At 40.6% G+C, this 23628-nt stretch overlaps 1 protein-coding gene across 21 annotated transcripts in view; it reads right to left on the reverse strand.

Moving 5' to 3' along the window:
• The window catches only part of LOC126925546 (polypyrimidine tract-binding protein 2), a 417994-nt gene that overhangs the window by 228938 nt on the left and 165428 nt on the right, over positions 1 to 23628 (reverse strand). For 9 of the 21 annotated variants that reach the window (XM_050741196.1, XM_050741198.1, XM_050741204.1 and 6 more), the window contains one exon: positions 21323 to 21477. The exons of 10 other annotated variants lie outside the window; for them this stretch is intronic. In XM_050741196.1, the coding sequence (XP_050597153.1) occupies positions 21323 to 21403 (81 nt within the window). In that variant the 5' untranslated portion in view covers positions 21404 to 21477. The remainder of the gene's footprint in view (positions 1 to 21322; positions 21478 to 23628) is intronic. 2 more of the 21 variants (XM_050741200.1, XM_050741199.1) reach the window with 1 other exon arrangement.

Raw genomic sequence — 23628 nt, forward strand, 5'->3', positions numbered from 1 at the left:
TTACGTCGACAGGATTGATCGCAGGGCCTACGTTGATTGCATATTTCTCGCTCCATTCGCCGGGTATCATAAGCCCTTGAAGTATCGCACTCTCTTTCTTTTTTCACACGCGATATATAGATAGATGAGAAGTCTAGTCCTGGTACGATTTTTGGAAAATTTCACACTTCGCCATCTCTATTTCGTATGTAATTTCGCAATATTTTCCTTTCGACAGTGAGATTTCTGAAAGGCACCAAATCCGGATCTAATTCCAGCTCACACACGGGTTAAGTGCAAACGAAATCGCGAGTCGATCGTTAATCCCGGCGCGCGGCAACGACTTAATACGTTGGGCAAACCGTTTCGTGCGCGGCGTCAGCCGTTGAGAACCGAGCCTAAGTCCCTGGGAAATTACTCCGGGCGGGGCTAAGCAGTATGCAGATCGCGAAATCGCGACATACGTCGGGGATTAGCTCGGTGGTGGAGACTGCTAGCTAAAGAGGATCCGCAAAATCGGCAGATCGAAATGTCCCTAGGAATCCTATTTAACTTACTCCGCGGCGAGACGACCCCGCCCTCCGCTATAATTTGTGTAATCGCGCCGTTCGCCGCGCACAGCCCACAGGATTTTCACTCCCGTGATAGATTCGTCTTTGGAACGGGAGACTTTCGAGCTGGGTCACGTTTCTCCGGGATTTCCAGCGTCTTCTGGGAAAATTGTTCCTCGTGAGAAATTCGTTTACTCGCGTTGCGTCGATATAGCTTGATTTCGAGGATTAGAAACGACTTTCGAGGATTAGGTCCCCAGAGAAAGAGAGAGAAAGGGAGGAAATTTTATAATTTTATTCTAGGGGATTTTTATACTCTTCTAACGAGACCTTCGATCGTGGAAGATGGATGTAGCTGTAGTTAATGCGATTCGTTTTTCAATTTTGTCAGCGATAGTTCTAGTCGTAAGAAATTCTCTAATTTACATTATTTACAAGGATTGCTCGGTCACTCGAAGATACTTTTCCAATTGCTTGAATTTATTCTGGGAGATTTCTTCGATCTTTTGGTGGAACTTTTAGATACTTTTTAGGTACTTTTCACAGTTTTTAGATACTTTGATACATTTCTAAACTTGTTCGCCGACCAATTTAGAAACCTCTTAGATACTTGGACGTTAAACGAAATATTTGGACGAATGATCTGCCATTTTTATCGATGTTTGTTTCGACGCGCCTTTAAAGCGCCGTTTGGTCCATGGCACGACATCAATCATCCTTCGTAATTTAACACGTGGAACAATCGACAGCTGCGACCGTAAATGGATTTACCGGCACGTAGGTACGGATGACCGCAATAATGATTCGTTCAAACAGAATTATGCACGACCGATGCCACGATAACGACGCCGCTAAACATGGACAAATCGCTGTTACACAATTCCAAGCCGGTGACTGGCGTCCCCCGGAACCGACCATCGGCAAAATCGATCGAAACAGAGATTGGTTATCCTCTTTCTTAATGTTCTCAGTATTTGATACTCTATTGTTAGCTTCCAGATAGATTATAGCGGTGTGCTGCGACAGTAGTCGAGAAAAAGAAAAAAAAATTTCCTTTGCTTTTTAAAGGGACCAAAGGAAGATTACTTTCAGCCACCTAAGATTCTATTCCAGTAAGGCATCGTTTTATAATATACGCGTATGAAATTACAAGACACTGTTAAAGTATTTTCTCTACATGAGAATATCAAACCTTGACGATTTATTACAGTTTAGCACTGTAATAAGACCAGGGTTATTCATCGTCAATAACATACTATACATATACTACTAACATACTAGTTACGAATACATATTTCTTCAAATAGCGCAATTTCACGCTAAGAAATTTTTCGGATTTAATCGGATGCAAGAATCTTATATTCGCCTTAACGTTCATCTACGATAGCGTTTCACGGTCTTTACGCAGATTACAGCGACGCGTGCGACGCGAGATTTTCACGGTCCGTAAAAGTGAAAAGAGGAAGGGAAAACATCCATCGACCGGTCTCACGCAACGAAGCTGTCGCCCTTCGTTCGCATACGATCTAACGCGATTTTTATCGCCGGCAGTATGGTCACGCGACGCGCGGCAAACTCGAATTCCGGATGAAAGACCAAGGGAACCGCAACCAGCGAGAAAGTTTCGCGGAAACGCGATAAAAACGAGACTCGGTTTACGATGATGGATGATCAAGGAGGTTTAAGATCTTACTTTCTTTCCACGTCGTTTATTCGTCTTGTTGGTGGACGACAGCGCTTCATAACGATGACAAAAGTATTTACACACACGTGGACGCTTTTCGTGAATACGTCATGTGCGTTAGGTATAAGAACCATTTCGAAATTTCATCAAATTTCGTGACTATTAGGTACATACAAGTATATACGGGGAAATGAAACGATAAATTACGAAAAAAAGAGACACAAGAAAGAAGATTACTTGAACACCGATCACTCGAAAAGTTGATAAAACGTACGTGCAATGCTTAAAATTGCTTCAAGTTTATAAAAGTGCGTAAAAATATTTAAAATCAAAATATCATGTTTTACTCGTTCGATACGCATATTGGCGAGCCAAGTGTTAACAAAGTTATAATTACTACACAATTAATATAAGAGTAGTATTTTATAATTAGTACAACATGTTATAATTTCAGTCAAATAGTTGAATTTCACCACATCGATCAAACGTTAGTTTGAAATTTAACTAGGTGGTAATTCTTCGTTAAAAACTGAAAATGAATCAAAAGGGGAAGACTAGAAAATGCCATTAACAATAGCGTTTTAATACGTATCGCTGGAACTAATTCGGAACAGCAAGAGAAACAGCGTTTCAAATGAAATTAATCCATTCTACCATTATTCGCCTGCTGCGTGCCGTTTAAATTGACAAGTTCCTAATTCACCTAGGACTGCGACGTATATATACGATATCTCTGTTATAAATTAATATAATACAGAGTCAGATTTGTGTTTTGGATGAGATGGGAATAACTTCAATCTTCGTGTGATTGTTGGTTTATTGTTCACGAGTTGCATTACGCCTCGCGTATCCTTACCTGCATTTACATTTCTTGGATTTCTTCGATAATTAATAGACCGTAGATTTCTATGACGATTAACAGAGAGCGGGATTCTATGAATCTACGGGAAATTAAAAATCACAAAATACGCAAGATGCGCGTAATACGCAAAGGCATTCGAAATATCGAGGATTCTTGTATCGAGCGATACTTTGCGATGAGACATCGATCATTACGTTAACGCGTCAGTTTAAAATTCTTTTTCGCGTTCGATTCGATATGGTGGATGATATATTTCAGAAAATTCTTACTACGACGACTTATTTTTCTTGATATCGATCGTTGGAAACGGCGATGGATAATTACATACATCAGGACTGGATTTCCGAATCTCATGATATTGGCCATATCCAAGGAACCATACAACTGTCATAAAGTGACTGTAACAGCCAACAGTTGGGCCACCACTTTCGTATGTGCAGTAATATTCCGCGACTGATGCTCATCCGGTTTCAACCTCGTCGAAAAGTATGAAAATGCGGTGATACTTTCCACTATGATAAAATGATTATCATTTAAACTATGAACATCGCTTTAGTTTTGAAAATTTACTTTATATCCTTTTACGTTAAGAATATTAGACGACAGTTTTATGAAAATTCGAATACTTTTTGACATACGAAGATCTAAATTCAAATTCGTCTTTCGCGGCAGTCGGCGAAGCCTCTGACAACAATTTCTCAAACTATTAACTTAACTTAATAAACTATTAAAATTTTCACGCTTTTCACCTCCTATATTTCAGAAATTAATCGTCTGTTCAATTGGAAAATTCGTGGTAATTCGTATCTCATCGTAAAATGTCTTCTACGTCGCTTTTACTTACATTCTATTCGTTTAATTAGATTTATAAAAATATAAATTCGCATAAAAATGCACGATCTACTAATAACGATTGGTCAAAATGGTTACGTACAATGCTCGTAATATGTTCGTAAGGATATTTCTCAAGTAAAGAAAAGAAAAAAAAAAAAACTTTTCCACATTAACTATTACGTTACTCGCATCGTTTATCATTCCAGCTCGTTGATTTCACAAAGATCCAATGAGATATTTACTAATCGAGAAGGCGAACTCATTTCCCCGAATTTTGGTTACATCTAGGCAGTTAGGCTGCGAAGGGTAATAGGACTTGATGCATGGCTCCCTGGATGCCGGTCCCCTAGATCTACCACCATTCGTCCTGCCGCCGCGTCTTTCCCCCTTCTCGAGCTCTTTATTTATTTAAAGCTCGTCACCGGGTCCGCGTGTCCCCAAGGAACTCGAATGCTCGGGCGTATTCCAGAGTTCGACGGTCGATCAGGACGATCCCTCTCGTTTCAGCCAATTCTCTGTAGACCGATCGCCACTTGGACGTCGTCTGCGGCCACCGGAGGCTGAATATCGAGGATTTTTCGGCTACGGCCGATTGCCTTCTCTCCTCAGAATATTCTGTTCCTTCTTTTGTACGTTATATAGAACACTCTTGAAATTTTGATGTTTCCATATCAGAGAACATGCTCGAAACTTTTCTAGATCAGAGAATATTCTTCGAATATTTTTTTTTCTTTCTATAGATATCACAGAATTTCTTATATTCTTCGAATTCTTAATTTCTTACTTCCTTCTTAAGTTCTTCAAATATATATGCAATACTCTTCGAACTCTGACACTGACATTTTCACATCCACGTCAGGTATTTTGTTTAAAGCGAAATATGATAGAAGATTCGACGCGTTCGATTTCCTTGTAACCACTTGTCAACAACTGCCTAACCCGAAGGAAGCTAGAAAAGTGGAGGGAAGCAGGGGCAAAAGCCGAGAGTGCAATCTACGAAAGAAGAGTTACAGCACAACGGAGGATCCATAACAAGAAGGAAAATTCATGGTGAACCGGTATCGAAACAGAAATCCCTTTCTTCCACGACCTTTCCGTTAGTCCGAGGGATTAGCGAGAGGATCGGGAACTGGTGATTTGTAGACGACGGGCAAATAGATTTCTGGCAAGTAGAATTTCGTCGACAAAAAAGAACCTGTTTGCATGGTTTTGTACCGGATATACATTGTCGATTTTCTCGAAGTTTTCGCTTCACGTAGTTACATACGATACAATTTATTCATCCACTTGTTCGTATACGAGAATGAGTCTATTACGGATACGAATGCTAAGAAAGATAAAAGTGTTGCAAAATATAGATGAAAAAGAATAGCTACGCGGTAAATTTAGAATAAAGATAACGCCTCGTAGACCACTCTTGAACGCTTGAACGACACGTCGCTGATGGAGAAATATCAGAGATTTAGGATATCCAGATGGAAATATGCAGACTTGCGAGCGTGACATTGAAATACTAACGGTTTCCTAAAAGGTCTAAGTGGCGCGTTAAAATTGATCGATGCAAGAATATGCGAACCTTCTACGCAGCAAACGCGAATCACCGATCAATCTGCGCTCCACCAGAGACCTTGGATCGACTAACGACGTTATTGGTCGATAATAGTGGTACGTTCTGCTCAGAGGTCAGTGTGGACGACTGCGTGCAGAGATTGAACGTTGAATTATCTCGAGAAGCATCGCGTGTTTTATAAGGTAAGGGGACCAGATGGATGATGCGTATTCCAAATGGAGCTCGACTAATGATCGGTATAATAATCTAATCGTCGAAGACTGGGCGAAATCAGAGGAACAACGTACAACGAATCCTAAGGATCTCGAGCATGTGTTTCTGATACCTTCCAAGCGAAGACAGAATTAATAGAGCTTAATAAAGTCTAAGATGACGGATGACTGGAAATGAATAACTAATAATAATTTTACTAATAATAATTTTTCTCTATCTACACTGGTGACGACGATGTTACGACCCGAAACAATTGCGCGTCATCTATTTTGTATATGTAATATATACCACATATATTGTAAAAGGATTATTAAATATACGACAAGTAGTACATTTGCAATGTCGAATATGATAAGTAGGTGATATTGGTAAAAAATTACTTATTTCCAAAGAAAAGCAGTAAAAAATTTCATCTTTTTTATCTTACTAAAGACGTATTCTTCGTGCTCCAAATTAAAATACAAATACCCTTCTTCCTCGGCAACCCAACTTCTAAACTAAAAAGCTCTACCAAACCACTAAAATTCTTCAAGTAATAGAATTTCACAAACAAAATGCAAATGGAAATTAAGACATTCTTAAATCAGCGATTTAAAAACGCAATTTAAAGTCGAGCAGGTGCGTGCTATCTCTTTCGGCGAAGATCGAGAATTTCGAAATAGACGAGGAGCAACGTTGAACATCGGATTAAAGTAAAACGTCGGAGGAACAACTGGAGAACCGAGTGACCAAATAAACCGTGGGCCGAGATTAATGGAGCAGGGGAAATGCGGCAGTTTGCTTAATTTTCGCGGGGTTAAGGAACGCGAAATCGAATGATAACCTGCTGCAGAGTTGTTGGAAACGAGGAAGAAGAATCGATTAGGGGGTTGAATGTCCCTAGTTGCTTCGGGTAATCGAAATTGATACGTTTCCTGTAATTCGGCGACGTTTTCCACGTTTGGTTACCTCCGATGGGAAAATATCGGTTTTTCGTATTTTGTGGTTTAGATAATATTACAACGCCCGCGTATTTCTCGATAGCAAAATGTCGAATTTTTATTCGTACTATAGTTTTCAGTCTGGCTATTTCTTACGGGAAACTACTAAATTTTTGTTAGTGCTGTGTTTGAATATTTCGGTGTCTGGCTATTTTTTTTATAGGAAATTAGCGAATTTCTGACAGGAGTCATCTTTCTTTGTATTTTCTAACCTAATATTTCCATATTTTTGGAAAGTAACGAACGAGAATATTTAACTTTTTCCTTTGTGCTCTGATTTTTCGTTAAACTGCAAATTTAATTGCAAAGTTAACCACCGTGAGAAGGCAAAAAGAACTATATTTGTGACTGTCGAGAGCAAAGTTCCTTTTTCTACAGTAGACGAAGGAAGAAATCGAGGGGGAGAGATTTCTTTCGTGATCGAAGGCTGGAGCCGATAAACCGGAAGCCGATTAAATTTATAGACCAGGAAGAAAGGTCCTTTGTCGTTTCTTGTGAATTTCGTATTACAATGGAGGATTAAAGTGTGCGACGGACAGGCTCATTGTATCTTGCTTCCAGATTTCATTTTCGAAAATCGATTCGACCAGAATGTGCCCAGTATTTTCACTCCATTTTTCATTTACCTTCATCGAATTAATTTTTCTCATATTCCTTTCAAATTTTTTACCAACGAATACTTCCATAAATATTCATTTGTTCGTTTAACATCTATTTCATTAATTTCTGTGTTATTCTTTCCAATTCTTTATGAATACAGATGGATGTTTAAAGAAATGTTTATAGACGATATCGAAATATCGAGAAATTTCTGAAAAGAAGGTACATGAAAAATAGAGTGGAAACAGGCAAGTACAAGCTTGATACATTAATCAAACGCTTTAATCTAGTTAAATTATACGATATATTTACAATTTCTGTTTCTTCTTTAAATAATATTTTGTTTTAGGACTTTTTCAAGTGTATTTGCATGTGGTAAGTTTTATTCAAATAATGTTGCACGATAATTTACCGAATAATAATATTATTAAATTGAGAAATTAGTAAATTTAAATTGTACGATGTAGAGATTTATCAATTTTGATAATTCATAAAACAGTCATGCATGGCATGCATTTTCTGAAACTAGCGAAAAGGGATTAGTTCGAAGCATAGGTACCTCTCTCCGTTACTTTCTCTTTCTATACGCCTTTCCTCTCTTTCTAATTTCATCGGGCGACGGCAAACAATTCGGACAGAGCAGCTGCATAATTGTCGGTAATTCGATTCTCTAACATAATCTAAACGCAAAAACTGTCGCGTTCGTTGCGCAGTCTGTCGCGCTTGTGCTTAATCGAGTACGCTAATTAAGGATGCGATTGGGCGATACCTCACACCCTCCAACCACCCCGTCGCACACGCTTGTCGACACACTTGCGTCCTGCTCTTGTCGAAAGGCCGCGCACGCGATTTCGCTCCTCTCGCGTCCAACCGGAGACAGAATGAGCAGTTTAACAACTGTTTAACCCCTTATTGTCCGATTGGCCGAATTTTCGATGTATCCGCCATTAATGGAACGTCCTGTTTTCCGTTTCGCGCAACACCAAAAACATTCGCCCGCAAAAATATCATCTATTATCCTATTATCCTAAGCAAATCCTAATCAACGCCACCTAAAAACGCTCCGACCTTTTGTTCGACGTTTGTTTCATTCGACTAGCGCGAAAATCTAAAAAATCGCGATTAAAACAGTCGCCTGGATAGGAAAGTGTATTAGAAGCGGAGCTTCGGGTGTCACGAGCGAAAGCGTGGCCTCGTTGGAGAAAGGCTCGACGCCAGAGCGCGCGCGGCCGCCAGGCTGATCAAATTTTCGGCGCGGTTGACGGGCAACATGGCGAACAAAGTTTGCTCAGCGCGGCAGCGTTAATTCGGTTTGCCCCGTGTTTTTCCACCGCGGAAAGACGTCCCGGGGCGATGTTGCTCTCCCGTCGTAGACACCGTGATAGGCGAATTTTAAAGCGTGCACCACACCCCCTATCCCGCCACGCGAGCCTGATTCTCCCGTGGAAAAATTCAATTCCCGTGGCTCAATCCGGACTTTAATATAAATTTCATAATCAACGCGCTTTAAGCACTTTCTCTCTCTCTCGTTTCTACCTTAGTTGCATTATTATCAGTGCATTAGGATAATTGTTAGTATGGATAATAAAGAGATTCCTCGAAGCTCATCGTAAAAGCCTATTAATTGCTGTACCTATGCTCAAGAACCAATACAAAAGACGCAAAGAATATCAACTAACTGTCGATATTCACGCCGACTGAGACTTGAAACAAATTTGCTGTCTAAACCGGAAGATGTCCAGAATCCCCTGGACTTTGGTAGATCTCGATATTATCAGGAAGGCGGATTCCAGAGATTTTCGTTACGGTTCGACTCTTTACCACCGGTTAGAGAAAGAGGAGAACGCGACGATGCAATCGAAAGGAGATGCGTACGAAGCACGTGGCGCACTAAAATCGTACGAGGGATCCGTTTTCCATTTGCCAGATGCGGGGCACCGCGATTTCGCCATTTTCCAAGATCGTACCCGGTAATATCTATCGAACGACGCACACTCCCGACCTCCAACTTTCTTATTATCGTTCATCGAATATACGCGGTCCTCTCCGCTACTTCCTCTGTATATATTTTCCCTCCTTTTCCTACGGCGGATTTTATATTTTTGTAAATACATACGAACAATTGAAACATTGGATTTTATTAATAGCAATAAAACTCTGTACTTTGTACTCTATATATTCTACATGAGGTGTTTCAGTTAACTTGACCAGCTCGAATAACTCCTAACGTATGCGTTGCGTAAAGTCAATTTTCAAGAAACTAAGGAAAATTATTCCGTAACTATTAGAATTGGGAATGATAAATGTCGATACTTTTTTACTCACAATTCAACATCCTCCCATATTTTGACAAAAAAGACCGTTTAAAAACAAACGAAGTTGGTCCTGAAATTCCCGGAACGTGTCCACTTACAAAAAAAGATGCATGCACCGCACAACGTGTACATCCGAGTCATGCAACTCGTACAATGGTAATAAATTTGTTCACACGACGTATACTTTAAAAGTTATTCGAGGTAATCAAATTAGTTGAGACACCGTGTATATTTTTGCACATTACGTGCAATCTACACGTAGATATTCGCACCTTCGAATTTCTCGTAATTGTATAAAAATCCACAGTCTATATATTGCTACCAAATATGAAGCAGTAAAATAATAGCAGAATAAATTCGTAGTAACTGAAAATCGTTAACATATTCGAACTTGGATATTCGTTAAATTCGATGCAAATTTCAATATTTTTTAAAATTCAAAGTCTCGTCTTGAGACAAGGTATCGTACCTCTGGACTACAAATACTTGGCACGTTTGCGATTAAAAAAGCATCAGTAAATGACTCATTGAAAGCAAAGGGGGAAATCCTTTAAAATATTATAAATCGTTGCGCGAAACAACTTTCGGTCAATACGAATACATTAAACTAAATGCTTGGTTGGTGGATCTAATAAAACTTGAAAACTGTTTAAAGTCGAGCAACTTACTTAACCCACTAATTAATTATATCTTAAACGCTCCGGCGGTGCCATTAATCACTCTCTCCCGAGCAACTGAATCCATTATTTCCCACCTGCGCGCAGCCTTACCCGTGAAAAACTTTCGATCGAGACGTTTCCGAACATTCGCCGTAACGAGCCTGAAGGATACCATCCCCGTATCTCTACAAATAATTATCCAGTCTAGTGATTCGATACGGTGATTTAAAAATTCAGTTTCGATACAGCTTGCTCTAGTGTAATATATACAATAACGTATATGTTTCGCTTACTTCTCCAACTATACATTGTATTTTTTAAATACAGTCGATTGTCTTAAACCGTATACGTAACACCTACCGACCTACAGCCTATAGAAAGATAATTAACCAGCGGTAACGTTTATCAACCAACTACAGCGTAGTAATCTTGTTGAGAAAAATAAAGAATATCAAATTATTTTAAACATCGCATATTGTTTCTATCCTGGATTTTTAAGCTCTTTTGAATATTAAATTTTTTCTGCTTATTTATATTTATTTTTAATATTAACAAAGAATTGCAATTTTTCTGAGACTTTGTACACTCATAAAGACTATGAAAATGGCATAAAAATTGCACGAGAAAAACCTACCGACGAAAAAAGCTCAAGATTTTTTGGACTTTTGTGGAAAAAGTTGCAGAGTGGTGTCTTGTTTTAGTCAAGAGTTGTAACCACCGATGCGTTTCGAGAAGTGGATACTTCAACCGTTTCTCTTTTTTTCGCCCAGGAGTTTGGTAAAAAATCTGACACCGGAAATCAATGGCTTTTTACAAATACGCGATAGTCGAAACGAAGGAAAAATATTGCTTTTATTTATATTTATCGCTTTCCTCGACAGATTGAAATTCGTATAATTCGTTTGCAATTAACGATACTACGATATTTCGTAATATTGTCTATAATAATACTGCGTTGAAGTGATAAAAATGATCAAAATAAAAAATCAAATAAAATATATAAGGTAGCAGTGATCCCAACCATAAGTCAAAATTCGAAACGAATTTACAGCTCGTTAATTCAGACGTCAAACAAAAAGCAACACGCAGAAACTAAAAATGCACGGAGAGAAGGTTGCCAGAGAATTTTATGATTTTTCAGGGCGTACGCGTTGGGGGAATTTCGCGGCTTTCAACTGACCCAGTCGCCCCGCGAATTTCAATGGATTGGCGTGCCGATGTTTGCCCGTTTTCACCCCCTCCGGCTTGTACTCCCTTCTGTACACCATCCCTCGACTCGCACAAAAGCGCCGGCTGGGTTTCCATTAGTTTAATTACAGACAAGGTCGTCGTCGTCGTCGTCGTCGTTGCCCGAAACATCGTTTCGAAGCTGTTCGAAGCGGCGGAAGTTAATTTCATGGAAAAGGTAAATCGCAAGACCTTCCAATAACTACAGAAAAATGCTAACTTTGAAAATACGATGATCATCGCTTTGATATACGACGATGCGAGTGCAAACGTCATAAATTAATCGCATAAATTATCTCAGCGCGCAATATTATCGTTAAATTCCAGATTTTTTTACAAACGCATATCTTCGTGTTTACGCATAAAGAAGTGGAATCTGAGCACAAAATTGTTGATTTATCGAGTGTTATAACGAGTACTATATTTTGGATATTCAGTATTACGAAATATTTGACACGGCGGAAGGAGTTTCAGATGATTTGGCTATGTTTGGCTTCAGCGAGTCGAGCTTTTAACAGAGAAGAAGGTGGGAGGGTGAATGGAGACGTGAAACCGGTGGACAAGAAGTTTGTATCTTTGGGGAATCGTGGTTGAATAGGTAAGGTTTGAAGAGATTAATACGACCAAGTTGGATATTTTGGCAAGTGGTTGATTTGCTTTTAAGAGTATCGAATTTATGGATTAGAGAATTTTCAAGTTTGACAAAGTCTAAAAATCGACGTCGTCTGAAATCTAGACAAGTCTGATATTTCATTTTCCCGATAACTTTCTCTCGTAGCATTTTTTCAATTTCCAATAATTTCCAAATTTACAATTACCGCTGATTTTGTAAATCGTTGAAACGTCATCGTTATTAATTACGAATAAACCATGTGCCTTCTTATTGTTCAACATCGATCGTTCGTGACTGTAATTCATCGCTCACCTATTACCTCTCATTACCTGCTATTAATCACTCTTGATCACAGTCATTTGTTTCTAGTCATAATTCAGTATCACACCACTAGTGATTACTATAAAGACCTCCGTCGAACTGTATCGATCATCGATGATGAGTATAAAGAGTTATTGACTGCTGTTATATCGTAGCGAATGGTACATTAACTGCCGTAGATAATTACGTACTACGATGCATCAAACGATGCAAACAGTTCTATACTTCAAACTCGATCCAACAACACACACTGCCCCAACACAAGATATTATTTTACGTCCATAATAGCTTTTCAATCGGTAACATCAACTACAAAAAGGCAACTAATATTTACCTATAGTACTTTCGCATAATTACATTTCTATAAATCGCGTTAAACCAGAGCAAACATCGTCGTTTCTGCATAGAACGTTCATCGTACAATCCTCGTAATTCGTTATTATTTGCTGCAAAAAATGAAGTACAAGTCGCGCAAAAATTTTCTATAAGCATTATCCGATACGAAGAAACCCGTATCTCAAACTATATCGAACAACGTCAATTATCGTCACACGAAACAATTGTAATTTTGTCATTAACTTTCGTTAATTTAACGTTGCTTTCGACCAGGGCAAACCAGTTAAAGGCCACGAAAAAGAATTTCCACGACGTCAAACGACGCGCACAACCACATACTTCAAACTAAATCAAACAACGGCGGTTGTCGCGAGCACAGGAAGCTCGATCATCGGCGACGTCGCGATGAGAGGCAGCGAATCAAAGGCTGGCATCGAAATGCCTCGAGTTCAGGGCACGGAAAGCGGGGGTGGGCCGTTCCACGACGAAACGTTCGTTCCATTGAAATATGCACACGCTCCCGCAGCGAACGCGCGCTGAATACTCGGCCGAAGATCTTGCAAAATGCACGCTAACTTCCAGGCAAACGGGCTCTCGATTTCCAACGAGGGCGCGTCGCGTCCCGACCACGGTTATCTCGAATCAGTTCTTTGTTGCGACCACCCTCCTCTTCCATCCGTTTTGCCGCTGCACCGTGCGAATCAACTAAATTAGAACCGAACCGTGCTACCGGCGACCAATATCGTTCCACGCCGCCCTCAGCGACGCTGTCTAATGCTATTAGGGGCGAGTTTCACCAGTTCCGAAATTGTGTAACGGTAAGTGTGTACACTGTACAGTGGCTACAAAAACGAATTGAACACGATTGAATTTATTTCATAGTTGGACTACGCATCTATCAGTTTGCGAAATTTCAAAATAGACGGATGCGCGGAGCGTAAGTAATACGGAAAAGTGTATGAAATACACAATGTCGAGCATTTATTCTCATATGCAGCAGATAAGAAATAAATTCCTATTTACCCCAAAACTTGTGCCAAAAACCGAAAAGCCTTCAGGAAAACTACCAAACCGAATCGATCAAATGCCTGGCAACTCCTCTAAAACACTGACTCGAGTCATTAGCCCGAACGCGAGGCACTCTGCAAAAACCAAACAGAACCGGAAAAAAGAGAAACACGAGGGGAAAAAACACACGAAAATCGGGTGGGGGGGGGGGATGGCAGCAGCAGCGGCGGCAGCAAACAAGGGGGAACTTCCACGGTATAAAACACGAGAAAGCGTGTTGGAAACGGTAACGAGAGAGGCACAGGTCGTCTCTCCTCTCTCGCCTCGGACTTTTACTTCATCCAGCTACTTCGCTCCAGTCGATTTTTCCGCTGCCACCGCTTTTTTTCCACCGGCGGCTTCCGCGCATTTTATTAGGCCCGTTACAGACCCGTGTCGAGACAATAACCATTGTTAAAGTTTCGCGGAGCAATGGCTGCCCGCTCGCTGTTTGCACGGACAAGCTTTCCGCTTTGTTTCGGCCTAGGCGCTGGATTTCAGTTGGCCAGCTTGGCTACGGCCCCCATTACCACCGTTCCGGCTATGTACACGCCGTACACCACCTACGGCCATCTACCGCTTTCTACAGTCGTTTCGGAAAGCTCACAATGCCCGTTGCTGCTTCGTTTTCAATCTAAGCCGCGTTTTTTTAATTACATTCCTGACCGGAATAACGATTTCCCTTCAATGGGACGTGGAAATGGATCCTTGAAGCGAATTGGCGACACCGCTTTTTGGTACGTGCGTGCAACTAATTGCACGATTAAAAATTGCAGATTTCGCAATGCGATAATCAAATCTCGTAACATTCTTTTCCTTTTCTCGTCGGAACAATACTGTTTTTGTTAAGGTTTCGCGCATAGATGGCTTAAACCGAGTTTCATTTAGCGTCGTTTATAGCTGGGAGAACTTTTGACTTTAAGGTTAACCGGGGATAATACAGAGTTTCTTCCCGCACCTCGATAGCAATAAATCTCGATAGCATCGTAAACTAGTGTTAGTCCCGGCACTACGCGAGCGATAGGTATCGTTATCTTGGCTTTTGTGACGCGTGATCCACTCCGATATCCTGAAGCCGATGTTTTCATGGACGATGTCACTGTCTAAGAACTAATAATTAACTAGTTTCTGATCGGTCAGCACTCGGTCATCTATCAAGGACAGAATCCGATGCATCCTACCCTCGTGGAAAGGGACGAAGGATACGGGTTTCAGACTCTATGATTCGCACACAATCGCAGTCGCGGCCGAGATATAATAAGTTACTCAAACATACGAGCTAAACACATCGCAAATTACTCGTCATGTATTCGCCGAACCCGTTATATCGTGCAATCGATTTTAAGGTCGCGAACCGCCAACTATTCGCGACGCAATATCTTCTTCGATCGTTCTTCCTACAAGAATCATGCATTTACATGTTAAATCTGAAGCTTACGGCCCCTATAAAGTGTAAAATATCCAGCCCGTATAACACGAGGTTCTAGTCGCCTTAGGATGAAAAATTCAACACCACCTCCCCTGATCGAACTTAAATTACCAAATCAACGGTAACATATGCAGAACCAAAATGGATTCCTCGACGGTGAGTAACTCGGAGATGGTTCGTCCGACGACGACGTGCTGGTTACGATCAAGTATTAAACGCGTTATCAGCGGCCCTCTTTCCTAATTCCGGCATCCTGAATCTCATCAAAATTATCGGCTCCCCGTAGTGTCTTTTCTTACGTTTAATTAAAGACTACAAAATTAATTAAGCGATTCAATTAACTGGCTACAGCGTGCACCTGTGAAGAAGCTGTCACCCCCTTCTCACCCTCTTCTCTCTGACTTGCCCTTCGCGGGGGAATCGAGACAAAGCTGATCGTCTCCGATCTATCTTTGCACGAAATTTTCCTTCCACCATTATAATTAGACTATTTTTAGAGCTGTTGTACCCTCTATGGGCATCTTTGTTAAATCAGAGTCTTCTTTTCGCAAAAATGCTCGGGGAACTTTTAATTCGGCGTTCTTGGTCCTCTTCGTAGAAAAAATGAAATTAGTTCGTCGAGTAGATCTTCGATAAATTCCTTCCTAAATTCGAAGATTCGACGAATTTCGAAACGAAGAAGATGCCATCGGAGAGTAATTTCGCGCGGCCGCGACTATCGCTCTTGTTCGTCGGCGAGAAATAGCTAATAAACTAGAATTACGGGATAAATCGGCGTTAAGGAGGGCGAATACGAAGAAGGCAGAGCAGTCAGTCTCTTCGGCGTAATAAGGACGCCATCGAAACTTTATAAACTGAATATTATTGAGATAGCGCGCGGGCCGCGGCGTGACAGTGAGCGATGAGACGGTTCCCAGCCGATTTTCTATTAAACGCCGATTTATTTATGGAATATTCAATGGGACGTGTCCCGGGAAGAGCCGCGGGCGCATCGAGAAAAATTCAAATCAGCCTTGTCGCGCCATCACGCCCAGAATTTTCCTCGTAAAAATAACACCGCGGCATAGACGTCCTCCTGAAAACCGGAAGCCCTCTCTCTCAGCTTTGAATCTTTCTTCTCCGAACACGTTTGATTCTCCTCTCGATTTTTCGTCTGTTCTCGTCCGTTACTCGATCTTCTGGCAGAAAATTTCTCTCTATCGTATTATATACGTTTCAGAATCGGAGATAATCGCCGGTATCGTTCGAATAGCGAAGAATGGTTCTTAATGGACAATTAACGTACGTCTCACGATCATCCCAACATCCGAAATCGTTAAAGTTAACAACAAGGTAGACTTTTGGTAGTCTTTTTTTTTTTTTTTTTTTTACGAGACATGGCGTACCGCATTTTTAATTTCGTTATATTCGCAACTTTTGCGACATTCCTTCTCTTTTTTCTTCCTTAGAGCAAAGCATTCGATCAACCTTTAAAACTCAAGAAACGCCTTTCTTTAAATTATTGTACTCCATTTTCTCTGAAGTAATATAGACGGGAGGAAATCGATTTTCGGTAATATTCTTTTCATCGTGGCTATCAGGAATGATTTTTAATGGGTAGAAGGTCCGATAGATGCGCAATCATTTACCCTACGTCGCACGTTTTATCGAGGCAAGATAATTATTTGCGTGAATAGAGGTGGCTGTGACGGAGCAGAAATCCATCACACTCGATCAACCGTCGTTTCATCTCCAATAACGTCTAACAGTCAGTCAATTGACGATGTACCCCCGGTTCGTTTATCTTTTTATGTGCTCTTTTACCATCCAAAGGACAACTTCGCCGCTTTCAAAATGGAAAATTCGTCAGGATATACAGGATGTCTCGTTTTAGTCGACCCACCCAAGTATCTCCCAACGTGTTTCAAACATAAAAACACTACGTCGTTTTCCTTTGTCTTTTATACAAGTTTTAAGAGATTAAAGTTAAAATATCTTTTAAAACTCGTTCGTCGACCCAAGTCCCTCGATACTTGATACGAATACTCGATACTCGTCTGTCTGTAGGGGTTTAAAAATTGCATCGATCGGTGTACAAGAAAGGATAGCGTGTAGTTTCGCTTTGAAAGACAAAGATCAGGTTGAAATCTCGAAGGCACGTACCCCTCGAAACAAGGTAAGTTTCGTTCGAAATGGGACACCCTGTACAGATTCATATTCAAAGGGAATTGAATTTGGAAATTCTGACATATCGATAAGGTATTTCTATATTAAAATTTCGTTGCTTTTTAATCGTTATTTCCATTTCCTCTGTTCGATGGTAAACATGGAAATTAATAATACACGTTAAAGTGGCAAACACGGAAATTGATAATACACATTACGCGTTCGAGGAAAAATTCCATTCGAAGGTGAAAATTTCGCAATTTTTAACGACAAAAAGAGGTGTACGTTAATTGGTAAATCGGAAAAACAAATAAAATTATTTACCTAGAAGGAAAGTGACGTGGCAGATTCGTCAGGCGATACCACGTATTTTAAATTGCGCGAAACAACTAGTACTTTGATAGCACACGGTCCAATCGAATCCGAAAATAAAAACTAGGGCAAAGAAAGAAAAGTTGCGCGAAAAGTTAGGTAAATGTTGCATAAAGGCAGGGAATGAAATCCAATGCGATACATTCGGAGTCTTAACGTGATTCACAGGTCCAGTTTTCGCGGAAGAGCCCCGTTTCGTTCTCGAACTACGAAACGAGGCGTCGCATTCGCTGTTTTGCATTCCAGCCTTTATAAACTCGCCTAACGGCAATGGTTATCGCCGTGAGAAAGCTCCGGTCGTTTCGAAAGAACGCGATCGAGCTGAAACGGCACGCGGTTCGGGAACAGGCGACGATAAAATCACGGTGAATCCCTTTAATTGCCGAATGGCCGCTTTGGCCGCGAAAATCGTTTGTAATTTCGCGCCACTAGTTGCTGCTCGCTATAGAAGGGGCGAGATATTGCGCTTCAGATCGTAGAAAATGGTCTTTAGTATCTCGTGAATTTCGTAAGTGATATTATCTTTTGCCTGGTTGCATTTAGTAATTTTTCTTCTACCATGTAAACAGAGAATCTGAAATTTAGTCGCTATTACCAATTATCGACAAAAGTATCCTTTGGATATCCTCTTTGGATATCAACGAATTATCCCTATTAACCAAATCTTTTCCAAATTTCAATAACCTAAAATTCCTGTAACATTGTTATAAAACATTATTATAAAATACTATAGAGGTATGACGATTAAATTATGCAAAGAACATCTATATCGATTGAAAAAACACTAAAATTTATTACAAAACAAATTACTGTTCGGCTCGAACAGTATATGAAAGCAAGTCTTATGAAACATAAAACAAGCTGCATAAAATCTCAAGGAAGAACAAAGAGAGGGAAATATTGTATAGAAAATGAACGCTTTAAGAAGCGAGAGAGGGCTTGGCGTGATCGTCGACACGAAGCAAACAACGGAAGAATTTTTAAAGGTGCATGAAAATGCGGAATGGGGAAAATGGAAATGGGTGCGAGGGTGAAAGAGGATTAAGAGAAGGCCTTTGAATAGCCTAATAGACACAAAGTCACCAGAAATAAGTTCCATAAGCTCACTGAACCGATTCAGATCCTCTGTCCGACGCAGAATGGCCACAGATAGCAGTCGAGACCTGTTGCATCGCAACACTGCACCGGCTTTAGAAAACCGACTTGAATCTAGATATCGCCGTTTCACGAATTAGAATTTTCGTGCACGACCTCGTGCCGCGACAATTTCATTTTCAAGTTTACAAGTTTCCAAATTTTTATATCGTCGGATCGTGAAAAGATCACAAAATATCAAATATCTATAGATCTCGAAATTTTCCAACTTTCGAGTTATCCGAATATCGAATACACGACAACTTGGGACGACAACCGGGTTTCGCGGTATTCGTCTGCGGAAATTTAGAAAATACAAATAAGAATTAATTATTTTATGGAAATTAAATGGTTCGCTCAATATGAAAATTAATTCCCTGTTTTCGTGTTTTCGGGACACAAAACCACGCGGTAAATTAGTCGCGTCCTCGACCAACACATCGATAGATATCGTGTATCAGTGGTAGCCACGTAGATTCCTCGCAAGTATTTCCACAGGAATTTTAATTAATATACCGTGGTTCGCAGACATTTAACAACCTCATTCTTCATTCTTTTTCATTCATTTGCAAATATCCGTCTTCTACTTTCCTATAAATTTCAGTGTAGCATATTCGACATATTTTTGAACGACTTATTTCGTATTACTAATTTAAATATTTCCTAATAGAAGAAGAAGAAATTATACAAGCAATTCGTACAAATCAGTAATATAACAAACTCATATCTACCCGATCTAATAATACTACATGACGCATCACTGCGAATTTAAAGCGTTCGTTCGATAAAAATTGAGCATCAAAATCGAGACAAAAAGCGAAACGTTTCTGTTAATAAAAGGGATCGTAACATCGGTTGAAAGTTGCAGTAAAAGCTAGCCAGCCGTAAATATTAAACAGTACGGTTCGAAACGAGGGCCGTTAACGCGAAAGTGTGATAGGAATTCGGATGGAACGATTGCGACCGGGTTTACGCCTCGATCAGTTTCGCCAACGATGCTTCTAACGTCTCTTTGCATTAACGCGTGCGTCCATTTGCCGAATTAAAACATCGGAAAAAACGTATAGCGGTCAAAAAGTGCGAAAGAGCGACGAATTACACGATCGAAAAGAGCAAGAGTAAAAATTGATTAAAAGCCTACAGATGGAAGAAAATTGGCATTATTTGGAATTTCTGTTTGAATAGGTAATAATTTATTCCTCGCGTCTTCAAACGGTGTCTCGCGGATATGTACGAACGTCTCGATAGCAATGGCATCTGAAAAACCACGTAGAATTAACTTTTCATCACTTACCAGACATTGGAAATTGGAAATTATCCAGCCAAAGAACGATTGAGAACCATCGAGACACACGAATACATACATATGCATAGTATAAAAACATCTTAACAACGACAAAAGCATGCCTTCTTCACATTGATAGAAAAACTCAAGAAAACACGGAAATAACAAAGGAAAAAGGAAATGACGCGTCACGTGCTCGCGACGTGAAAAAAGAAGCAAGCTCTACACGCCATCAAGTACGCTTTCGGCAACGGTGCTGTACAAGAAAATAATCACTGAGACAAGAGAAAGCTCGGAAAGGGTGTACGACGTTGGTTCACTTACCCCTGACACCGACTCATCTTTATCCTTTTTATCCAAATTCAACGTTTTCTAGTATTTCGATACTTTTCGTTCGATCGATCGTTCATCCGCGATGTACCGCGGATCGAATTCACGTCTAATTAATCCTTTCAGCGGCAACCAGTTTTTCAAAACGGATGCATCCGGAGAACAAGCTCTAAGATCATTTTTCAGCGCTACCAATCGTTTGGACAGAATTTACACCGGTTTCGCTCGACGAACGAAACTTGTCTCCTTTAATTTCTTTTTCATACTTGTGACGCGAACTTTTCTCTTTTTTTCTTTTTTTTTCTTTTTTTTTTTTTTCCTTGTATTGCACGTAATAGGAAATTCTTTCAGCGGAATGAGAAACATTTTTTTCGCACGTCTGTACGATATTTTATTCGATGATTCGTATCTGATATTAACGTTAAATTGTTTCACGCCGTAATGTAGTACACGCAGAGAAATTTCCCAGAAATAAAATACGTTTCGCGAACGTTTCTGCCAAGTGTCATTTTCTTTTTAAAATACGGTAGATAAAAAAGATATTAACATTTAACGTCTTAAAGAAACGATAACGATAAGTAATGGTATTATTTGTTCGTGCCATGTTTTATGGCTTCTTGTACGACAATATATTTGTGCTATATCGTATTTTACCGCTGAAAGGATTAATAGGTATACGTTTCGACAATAACGTTCGATAAATTTGCGTTTCTTCGGAAATTTCCATATTCTGTGAATTCTACAGAGATTTCTTTTAAATTTGTAATTTGTAGTTTGTAATTTCGTTGAAATTTGAAAGATACGCTGCCAATCCAAACTGGATGATGGCGACTCACCTTTATTCCGAGGGTAGGAGTCAGCATCCCATAGTCGGTAAGGGGTGGCAGCATAACGGGGGGTAGGTTTGCCATCATCATACTGTCTAGAATCTTCGCACGTACTTTCCCTTCGTGCACAGAACACAAATCAATTTATTGCTTACTAGACCTACCTGGAACACAGAAAGACAGAGAAAACGTTAGCTAAGCACGACAAAAGTGAAAGAAAATTGGAAAGGTAAAAATAAACGACGAATTATTACACAGGCGAAGAAATACCGTTAAATTAGCGCGGTAAAAGATTATTTGGCAGGCTTACAGGGCGAGTATTATTCGAGTTGAAGTTAAAAAATAATCCTCCCAGATAGTATTTTCTGTTTTTGGGGACGGTGAGAACGCTTACCGAGACGCTTTTAGCTGAAAATTTGTAACGTGGGCTAACTGTATCTAATATGAAACAGCAACTGCGGTCTGAAACACCGCGATATCTCGGTAAGTAACCGACGAGATCAATCGGCAACGGCGTAAAATATTTCGTTCGCTTGGAAATTTATCGTTGAATCCAGCCGACTGTTGTTTCTACGTAATTATCTATCAACGTAAGAGTATCGAAATACTAATTTTGACCTCTTTCGACGTCAGCGTGTTTCTCATTTTGGAAAGCTTTTAACATCAGGTGTTCGCGTTGAGTACAGTTACCCTGTACTATTGGATTTACTATTCGAGAATAGATACGGCAGCGTGAGAGCTCTCGAGAGTTGCCAGCTGATAGCCGGAATAGCGAAAATCGTTGGTAGCAGAATCTGGTTTCTTGGAAACGAGTCGCTTCTGGCATCGAGATGGTAATTCCGTATCCGCACGCATCCTCCCCGTGTAAATCGCTGGCTTAGGAGCTTGATTGTTTGCTCGCCGGCTAATTAAAGTGTACTTAGAGACCGGTTTCGTTCGTTCCCGGGATCGTCGCCGCTGTAAATCCTCAACCTCGTTTCCAGATCGTAGGAAGTTGCTTTTTGTAGCCGACGAATATTATTCGCCGTGTTTTTCCCCGGTCTTTCAAACGATCCTTCAAAATTCAAAAGTCGAAGCGCGAGAGTAACACTAAAGATTTTAAAGTTCCAGCCAGTATTTTACCGTACAAAGATATTTACAAATGCAACTGAACTTTATTTAAGCACTTCTCTTAGATCGTCTACTATCTGGTCGTATGAAACTAGATCTCTTTGCGACGTAAATGAATGTCATCGTTATTAGATACACCACTACTATAATACCCAATCGGATAAAATGGCGCTGAAAACGAACATCCACGTGTCCTCGAGTTACCACGAGCGTTCGTCGCGTTTAAACGACTCGAGAGATCAAAGAAAGAGGGTGGTCGTGTAACAGCGGCGGGATGATTTCGTCCCTGAACCACTAAAACAGCGCGGCAACACGACGTTCACGGAAATAGAAATTTCGCCGAAGGTCTTACTTCGGCTTTACCGGTTAAGCCGTCACGGATCGTGCCGTTACAACGTTTCCCTTCACAACCTCGTGGCACAGCAATCCTCGACATCGCCCCTCGTCCTTCGGTCCAACCCGCGGATCGACCCGCGGCTGCCACATGACACAGATCTAATTTACGAACCTAAACTGTCGTGCCGATGTTCAAGATTGCGACTCGATGACAGGGATATGTCGTGAAACGAATCGTTAAAACGTATCGTTGGCCAAAGACTTGTAATTATAGAAAATTCGAAGACGCGACACTACGGTACAGAGTGCACGACTCTGGTTAAAGCGAAGTAAAGAAGCGCATCGAGTTCAGTCGTTTCAAATAACGCGCTTGTCTCTAGTGCCAATTTGAACGAACAAGCCATCGAGTAACGTCAAAGGTGCCGTCTCTCGGTGTAATCCCACGAAATTCTATAGAGACAAATCGCGATCCAACGATAAATAAACATCAAGAATATGTCATAAAGAAGAAAAGAAAACGAAGGACGCGTGAGAATCGTCAGACACATCGATCGCTACGCACCCTCCGGCAACTCGACACGCGGAAGCTTCCCCGTGTCGCTTAATCCTCCGTCAGATGAATTTTTTTCCCACCGAGTTCCTTTCTCCCCTGTCCACGAGGAGGCGAATCCTGTCTTTCTCCCAGCCGTCGTGCCTGGAGAAAACGCCTGGTCCGCTGTTTTATGCAAGCCTCGGGTTTTATGCAATGAGACTGCGATATCAAACGGCCGCGAGAGCCGAGAGCCGTGAGCCGGTCGAGTGCCGCTGAATAAAATATCCGTTCGCGTAAAAAGAAAAAAAGGAAGGAAAGAGAGAAAAGAAGAAACGGA

Source organism: Bombus affinis, chromosome 16 (genome assembly GCF_024516045.1).
Source record: "Bombus affinis isolate iyBomAffi1 chromosome 16, iyBomAffi1.2, whole genome shotgun sequence".
Taxonomy (NCBI): Eukaryota; Metazoa; Arthropoda; class Insecta; order Hymenoptera; family Apidae; genus Bombus; species Bombus affinis.